The sequence below is a fragment of the Rhynchophorus ferrugineus genome, unplaced genomic scaffold, assembly GCF_030347505.1.
Source record: "Rhynchophorus ferrugineus isolate W39M unplaced genomic scaffold, kcgeb_rfMv2 rfM9, whole genome shotgun sequence".
NCBI classification, from domain to species: Eukaryota; Metazoa; Arthropoda; class Insecta; order Coleoptera; family Curculionidae; genus Rhynchophorus; species Rhynchophorus ferrugineus.
In genome coordinates this window covers 1454568-1464159 of record NW_027472588.1, presented here as the reverse complement: position 1 = coordinate 1464159, position 9592 = coordinate 1454568, and the positions used below count along the sequence as shown (strand labels likewise).

The 9592-nt window shown below is 30.8% G+C and overlaps 1 protein-coding gene across 1 annotated transcript; it reads right to left on the bottom strand.

The window, feature by feature from the left end:
* Positions 1-4200: 4200 nt before the first annotated feature.
* LOC143202472 (uncharacterized) lies at positions 4201-9592 on the bottom strand. The gene is made up of 5 exons (XM_076414033.1): positions 9439-9592; positions 4940-5189; positions 4754-4887; positions 4552-4701; positions 4201-4496 (listed from the first exon to the last, which is right to left on the bottom strand). Exons 1-5 carry the CDS (start codon positions 9497-9499, stop codon positions 4345-4347), a joined length of 747 nt encoding a protein of 248 aa, XP_076270148.1. The 5' UTR covers positions 9500-9592; the 3' UTR covers positions 4201-4344.

Below are 9592 nucleotides of genomic sequence, written 5' to 3'. Positions count from 1 at the left end.
TAGGCGAAAATAGCGTAAAATTGTTGTACAAACCAGACTAGTGGCTACAGGGTGACCTCAGAAAAGCGGCTAATAGTACAAAGTGTGATTCGATTGGCTTACGAATTAGCCGGTGCATATATTATTAGATAATACCTTGAATATTTACGAAAATGTTACATCAATAAAATAAACAAATAATATTTAAGATATGGATATTAATTAATATCGAATGGTATGTTTATATTATAGTTTTTTTTCTATAATCGTTCCTTATATCTTTATATAACAATTCTTCGAGAATTTCAAATTATTTCATCAAAATAACGTCAGTAATAAATTCGGTAATTATTAAATTATAAAACTACCAAACAATCAATATGTTCAAAGGCGTATTGTACCTTGAAATGGTGTGTCAAGCGAAAGGATGTTAATGTACCACTTAATCTGACCGATAACATTCACAGATGGCGCTTGAATAGAGTTTAAGGTTATTTACTAATTACCGAAAATACAGTTGGTTGACGTGCACCAGATAAGTCCAGAGAAGCCGCTGTACTCTCGCCGAATTTTGAGGTCGTGGCGGACCACTTTTATCCAAAACTGCATGGACAGCGAGAAGGTTATTTCGGTTATTCATAACACATAAATTATATAAATATCAAATTTTGAAAATATCAACATGTATAGAGTAGTTTTCTTTTATGAAGATGTTATCTCAACAATGATAACAGCATTGCATTTGATTTGGCAGATATATCAGTATCAATTTTTTACTGTACTGTTTTGCCTCTGTTTGTATCTGCTTTGTTTGTACCTCTGTCTGTTTCTAAAAGAAAAAGATCTGCTACAAAGATAGGATAAGTAGTGTTTTAGCTTCCAAAGTGAGTTTGTGCTTGGAAATAAGCAAAGAAATATTTTTCTTGGCAAATAAAAGGCATTTTATTCCTCAAATATCACATGAAATTCAGATTATTATCGCAAAATGTTAAACCAACTGCATTACGGATTCACACTTTGACAGGTCAATATCGTTTTTTTTTATTCAACATAATTCCCTTCAAGGGTGATACACTGATTATAGCGACCCTCCAAACTTTTCGATATCATTATTGTAGTACGATTTATCCTTTGCTTCAAAATAGTCCTCAGTTTCGGCGATCACCTCTTCATTCGACGAAAATTTCTTCCCAACGAGTATTCTTTTGAAATCTGAGTAGCCGCTGGAGGCTAGATCTGGAGAATACGGTGGATGAGGAAGCAAGTCGAAGCACAATTCATGGATTTTTGACACGGTGTATTGTCGTGGTGGAGCAGCACTTTCTTTTTCTTCAAATGCGACCGTTTTTCGGCCATTTCGTCCTTCAAACGGTCCAGTAACGCTATGTAATAGTCACTGTTGATGGGCCTTCCTATTTCAAGGTAGCCAATGAAAATTATTCCATGCGCATCCCAAAATACAGACGCCATATCCCACCTTGAACTTGCCAGCTGACTGTTGCGTTTTCCCACGCTTTCGAGCGGGAATCGTGTGCAGTCCACTCGGAATACTGCCGATTGGACTTCGAAGTGAAATGATGGAGCCATGTTTCATCCATTGTCGCATATCGATGCAAAAACCCGGGCTTATTACGCTTGATCATCTTCAAACAGTGCTTCGAATCATTAACTCGTCGTTGTTTTTGGTTAAGCGTGACTTCGCGCGGCACCCACTTTGCACAGAGCTTTCTCATACCCAAATATTCGTGAATGGTATGATGTAGACGTTCAGTTGATAACTTTAGAGTGTCTGCTATTTCAATCAATTTCAGTTTACAATCATTCAAAATCATTCTGTGATTTTTAAAAAAATTTCGTCGATAACAACCTCTTTTGGGCGTCCAATGCGTTCACCGTCTTCGATGCTCATTTCACCACGTCTAAACTTAGCATACCAATCCTTGATGGTTGATTTTCCTGAGGCAGTGTCCGGAAACTCGGCATCAAGCCAAATTTTTGCTTCAATTCCTTTCTATCGATTTTTTCACAAAAAAATAAGTTTCTTCACTCAAAATGCTATAATTCACAAACCAATGATCCCAACCGCTGTCAAATGTATACACGCATCTTTTGAGTGTTATCTAGGATTATCGCATCTAACTAAAAAACATATGGATTTAATTCTAGTAGCGTCATCAATGTGTTAGAGTGGGGACTTTTCAATTGATCTGTTATATACTAGAACTAGAACGATATAGAGATGATGAATATAGATCTTATTTCATTGCTGTTTTGCATGTCATCGTTAGACTCTCCCCATTTTGGTTCTTTGCAGTCGTCAGAAGCTATTAATCGTAATTATTCACGTAATAATTGGCACAAGCCATCATGATAACTAAGATATACTGGAGCAAGAACCTAAATCTTCAGCCACTCAGCTGTACAGACAACTAAATAAACTATATTGGGATTTAACATAATAAACTAAATTTGGGTGTTTGTAGTTTTTATTATTTCTTATAAAGTTAGTTAATAATCTGTTAGTTTTCATTTAAAAATTTTAATTTTTAAACTTTTTTAACTATATTTTCCCAACGCCTGGGAGTTGATACTGAAAAGTCAGCCTAATGGAACATTAAATAATAATTTACAAATTGTGTAACGATTTTCCACCAAGCAACTCATACAGCTAAAAAAAATTATAAAACCAATAAACTTACGTTTGATATATAAAAGGTAAAATAAAGGTAATTAAATAAACATACAGCCTAGATTTATCTGCATATATAAAAAATATTTGCTGGAAAATGATTTTCATCAAACAAAAATGTAATTGCTGCCACATGGTGGTATTTTGCAAGTCTGGAATTTTTTATCTCATTTCTGCAAACTTATTGATCAATCTGACACATTATTTAATTGATATTATTTTTTATAAATAATCAAAAATTATACTTTCCATGAATAGTATATTTCACAAATCATGTATATATCTCTTTGTTTTATATTATTGGATATTGTTATTTAGCGTACAAGATATACAAGTCCTGAAGGTGGTCGGAATATAACTGAAGTATATAAAAATGCTTTACAAGTTCAATTTTTTTCAAGTACCACCATTCCCAAAAAAATATAAACAGGGGACTATTCCTGCTGGATATGCAGATGATAATATACCAGTAATTATATACATCCTTGGTCTGTGATTCAATCAAATACGGTAGGACATAATTTGACCATTAGACGATTTTTCAAAAATAACTGTAGTTTTGAATTACATTAATGATGTTTTATTGAAATAATTAATGTGTATACTGTATAAATAACACGTCTACCTTGATATTTATATTATACATGCTGTCATGACAATATCAAGTTTATAAAAGGCAGTACTTGCGAGTTCAAAACTTTAGGGAAAGTGTTTTTCTCCAAAAACGGTTGAATGTGTTTATGAATTATATTAATTATTGTAAATTTGATGAAAACCGGTCAAGTGACATTGAAAACGGAGTAAATATGTTCAAGAACGCACCATATTTAAACAAGTAGGAAAAAAGAAATCGACAATGTATACCTTACAATTAGGTAGTCCAAGAAATCATCTTGTTTTTCGATATGCTAAATGACTGTCTCTGACATTTTTTTCGAGATGGCTTCGTAATTAAATGTTTTTATCATTAACATCTAATGATTCATAATTATACGCTGAATGTATGAAAAAATCATAATGTTTTAATAATGTTAACCTTCACAGGATGTTTATTAGCATTTATGAGAATCAGTTCAAAACATAACAAAAAATTAATATAAAATTGAAATAAAATTCAGAAGTTACGATTTCTTTTTATATTTTGACTTTCTAGGTTCTTCTACTAACCCATTTCGATTTATACTTAATTTTGAAAAGGAACAGAAACTGAGAAAAGATTGTTACATGGAACGGAGTAATTGGCAGACAAAATATTCTGATATTGAAGAGTGTTCCTTTTGTTTATAGGCCTGTTTTATGGTTTATCGGTTTCCATGAATTTATAAGAGCAGAAAAGTCATAGCTTATCATGTCTGCTTCAGGCGCTATCACAATATTACTATACAGCCTAAGACATATCCTGATTATATAAATAATCCTTAGAGATGGATTGTATTGCATATGTTCATGATATTTTAATATAAACGATTTCTTCACTTCCACTTGTGTGCTCTTTAATAGAATAATTCGGGGGGGATATATACGACAAATAATTAAGACCTTTTTTTGTTTTATTATATAAAAAGTCGATAAAAAATTATAAAAAGTGCAACTTTTTAAAACAAAACAATCGTCAAAAATTGAAAAATACAGGTACTATAACGTAACTAACACTGTTCTCTTGTTATCGGTTCACTTTAAGCTGGCAGCCATTCTGAAGCCTTCAAGTTCACCAAGATCTGATCGGCGATCACTCTAAAGAGCTCATTGTAGGTCTCGACGAATATCGGGTTGATTGCGTCCATAGTTCTTCGGGGATTCTCGTTGAAGAAGTTGCTGATGATATCAGCTGAAACATATTGATTATGTTATGTAGTTTACCTGGTGCAAAATCAAAAAAGTACCTCCAAGCTGTAAGTTAGGATTCTTAGAAGTTAGTTTCACCCAGCCATCGCCAATTATGCCCTTGGTATTGACCTTCTTCACCCTGAAATAGTCTTCGCCTTTCTTTTGATACCTTTCCAAGGATCCCTTGACGGACAACTTGATATCAGCTGAAATACATGGTGGTTATAAACTGTTATTGACAAATTTACCGCGACTCACTGAAATTTCCTTTGAAATGACCCTTGCCTAACAAGGGAATGGATAGAAGCCTTCCGCTGACGTCATAGTCCATTTCCATGGCAAACCAGGGTACCGTCACTCTCAATTCTCCGTAAGCTCGATCAATATCAGCTCTGAAACAATAACATATCACCACGAGAACCATGTATGTTATGTACAAAGTACTTAATGCTGTCTATGATGGTGTTTCTTCCTCCTTCAAGAACAACATCACGGCATATAGCTTCGATGCTGACCAGTTCATTAAGGGTCCTGTTGACGGTCATGATGGGTATCTTGAAGGGGTCCAGTGGGGGAAAACTGAGCTCCGGGATGCCCTTGATTAGGTAGGGACGTGATTTTTCGAAACTGTTATATAAGCATTTTTCGATATTTGGATCTGACGCTCGACAAATAAGTGGTTTAATGTAGCTAGCTAAAAAAATAGATATCCATGAGATTGATGTATATAATGATAGAACTACTTTCGTATAACGTATAAAGACCGCATTCAAACAAAGTTAGTTCGTTGGTTTTTATACTTTTATAACTTTTAGATTTTATGTTACACAATTTCAAAAATGTAGAGGATTTTCTGATTATATCACATATCTTCAAATCTATACATTCTAAACCAGTTTAATATGGATCTTCATTTCTTCTGACTCAAATTACCTATATTTTGAGAGTTTTTCCTATATTGGAAAAGTACTTTCCATACATATAATCGTGAAATTCTACAGTTTTTTAATCTTTCAAATTTTTTGTGCTGTCATTTCCGTTGAAATTATCGCAAGTTAATGAAAATTACAGCGATTATAAAGACTTTTGGTTTTTTTGCCATTTTCAATTTTTTTACTGTCGCTTCCGTTAGAACTATCTTATATTAATGAAAATTACAGGGAAAATAAAGAATTTTACGCCGAATCGAATGGCAATATATAAATTTCTATACAACTTTTGGTTTTTAAGTTATAGAATGGAAAATGTGTTTTCAAAAAATTGGTGGATTTCTATATATGTCACATATCTTTAGAACTGTCAATGCTAAAGCAATTTAAACTAGTTTCTTGTTTTTCTCGCCCCAAAATACATGTATTTTGAGAGTATTGTCTTTATCTGAAAAGAAAAAAATTTTGGTACTTTTTCCATCGTGAAAATTTGCGATTTTTTGCCATTTTCAATTTTTTTACTGTCGCTTCCGTTAGAACTATCTTATATTAATGAAAATTACAGGAAAAATAAAGAATTTTACGCCGAATCGGATGGCAATATATCAATTTCTATACAACTTTTGGTTTTTAAGTTATAGAATGGAAAATGTATTTTCAAAAAATTGGTGGATTTCTATATATGTCACATATCTTTAGAACTGTCAATGCTAAAGCAATTTAAACTGGATTCTTGTTTTTCTCGCCCCAAAATACATGTATTTTGAGAGTATTATCTTTATCTGAAGAGAAAAAAAATTTGGTACTTTTTCCATATATATAGTCGTGAAAATTTGCGATTTTTTGCCATTTTCAATTTTTTTACTGTCGCTTCCGATAGAACTATCTTATATTAATGAAAATTACAGGAAAAATAAAGAATTTTACGCCGAATCGAATGGCAATATATCAATTTCTATACAACTTTTGGTTTTTAAGTTATAGAATGGAAAATGTATTTTCAAAAAATCGGTGGATTTCTATATATGTCACATATCTTTAAAACTGTCAATGCTAAAGCAATTTAAACTGGATTCTTGTTTTTCTCGCCCCAAAATACATGTATTTTGAGAGTATTGTCTGTATCTGAAAAGAAAAAAATTTTGGTACTTTTTCCATATATATAATCGTGAAAATTTGCGATTTTTTGTCATTTTCAAGTTTTTTGCTGTCGCTTCCGTTAAAATTATCTTATATCAATGAAAATTACAGAGATACTAAAGAATTTTACGCTGAATCGAATGGTAATATATCAATTTTTATACAACTTTTGGTTTTTAAGTTATAGAATGGAAAATGTATTTTCAAAAAATTCGTGGATTTCTATATATGTCACATATCTTTAGAACTGTCAATGCTAAAGCAATTTAAACTGGATTCTTGTTTTTCTCGCCCCAAAATACATGTATTTTGAGAGTATTGTCTGTATCTGAAAAGAAAAAAATTTTGGTACTTTTTCCATATATATAGTCGTGAAAATTTGCGATTTTTTGTCATTTTCAAGTTTTTTGCTGTCGCTTCCGTTAAAATTATCTTATATCAATGAAAATTACAGAGATACTAAAGAATTTTACGCTGAATCGAATGGTAATATATCAATTTTTATACAACTTTTGGTTTTTAAGTTATAGAATGGAAAATGTATTTTCAAAAAATCGGTGGATTTCTATATATGTCACATATCTTTAAAACTGTCAATGCTAAAGCAATTTAAACTGGATTCTTGTTTTTCTCGCCCCAAAATACATGTATTTTGAGAGTATTGTCTGTATCTGAAAAGAAAAAAATTTTGGTACTTTTTCCATATATATGTCGTGAAAATTTGCGATTTTTTGTCATTTTCAAGTTTTTTGCTGTCGCTTCCGTTAAAATTATCTTATATCAATGAAAATTACAGAGATACTAAAGAATTTTACGCTGAATCGAATGGTAATATATCAATTTTTATACAACTTTTGGTTTATAAGTTATAGAATGGAAAATGTATTTTCAAAAATTCGTGGATTTCTATATATTCCACATATCTTTAGAACTGTCAATGCTAAAGCAATTTAAACTGGATTCTTGTTTTTCTCGCCCCAAAATACATGTATTTTGAGAGTATTGTCTGTATCTGAAAAGAAAAAAATTTTGGTACTTTTTCCATATATATAGTCGGGAAAATTTGCGATTTTTTGCCATTTTTAATTTTTTTACTGTCGCTTCCGATAGAACTATCTTATATTAATGAAAATTACAGGAAAAATAAAGAATTTTACACCGAATCGGATGGCAATATATCAATTTCTATACAACTTTTGGTTTTTAAGTTATAGAATGGAAAATGTATTTTCAAAAAATCGGTGGATTTCTATATATGTCACATATCTTTAAAACTGTCAATGCTAAAGCAATTTAAACTGGATTCTTGTTTTTCTCGCCCCAAAATACATGTATTTTGAGAGTATTGTCTGTATCTGAAAAGAAAAAAATTTTGGTACTTTTTCCATATATATAGTCGTGAAAATTTGCGATTTTTTGTCATTTTCAAGTTTTTTGCTGTCGCTTCCGTTAAAATTATCTTATATCAATGAAAATTACAGAGATACTAAAGAATTTTACGCTGAATCGAATGGTAATATATCAATTTTTATACAACTTTTGGTTTTTAAGTTATAGAATGGAAAATGTATTTTCAAAAAATCGGTGGATTTCTATATATTCCACATATCTTTAGAACTGTCAATGCTAAAGCAATTTAAACTGGATTCTTGTTTTTCTCGCCCCAAAATACATATATTTTGAGAGTATTGTCTGTATCTGAAAAGAAAAAAAATTTGGTACTTTTTCCATATATATAGTCGTGAAAATTTGCGATTTTTTGTCATTTTCAAGTTTTTTGCTGTCGCTTCCGTTAAAATTATCTTATATCAATGAAAATTACAGAGATACTAAAGAATTTTACGCCGAATCGAATGGCAGTATATCAAATTTATACAACTTTTGGTTTTTAAGTTATAGAATGAAAGATTTATTGGCAAAAAATTGCTGGATATCTATATATGTCACATATCTTAAAAACTGTCAGTGATAAAGCAATTAAACCTGAAAAAATTCTTGTTTTTCTCGCCCCAAAATAAATGTATTTTTATAGTTTTGTCCTTATCCGTAAGAAAAAAAAATTGTAGTTTTTCCATATATATACATATAGTCGTGAAAATTAGCGATTTTTTACCATATTAAAGTTTTTTTGCTGTTATTTCTGCTTAAGTAATCTCTAATTAATGAAAATTATAGGGATTATTAAGAATTTTACCTTGAACCAATTATTAGTGTAATAAATTTTAATGTGATATACATATATTAGTAATTATTTACAAAACATAAATACAAAAATAGTATTTTCCCATAAAATAATAAGTTCTAAGATACTAACAATGTTTCAAAATATTCTTTATACAATGCGTATGAACTAAAAATAAAAATTGGGTATATGCGTATAAAATGTGTCGTCATGATTCATGTTATTTTCTATGTTGGTAGCACTGTACTAAATTGTCAGCTGTTTTTGTTTATTATGCTCTCGAATCATATACGTTTCTCCAGGAAAAAATAATTGATTTAATTAAATCATTAAAATTAAAACATTTTATTACAATATTCAAACAAAATAATTTAAAATAATAAATAATAATTTCTATTTTCATTTTTCATATAATTTTCAAAAAATTAATTTATAATTTCAAAACCTTTGCTCAATTAGGTAATATAATTAATAATAATTAAATCAAGTACCTTAAGTCTTTCGCTTAATGCGCGATTCCAAATGTATGTCAACGATTGTGAAAGTACCGATTATATAAGCGACTATCTAACTACTTTTTGAAAAGAGTTCGTTACATAAGACTTTATGAGTATGTCTTAGAACGCTACAAAAGTTCGTTGACTTTATATTATCATTACTATTTTTTTACAAGACGTGATAAAAGGACTTACGGATCTTCGCTGAGGTCAACCCCAACAACACACAACCGAACAAAAACAGAATCTTCATCATCCTGCACCGATATTGATTCTACAATGCCGGCCACCACTGGGATTCCGTCAAGTTATGGGCTTCCCACCAGTTTCCCCCTTGTCGTCATAGAGC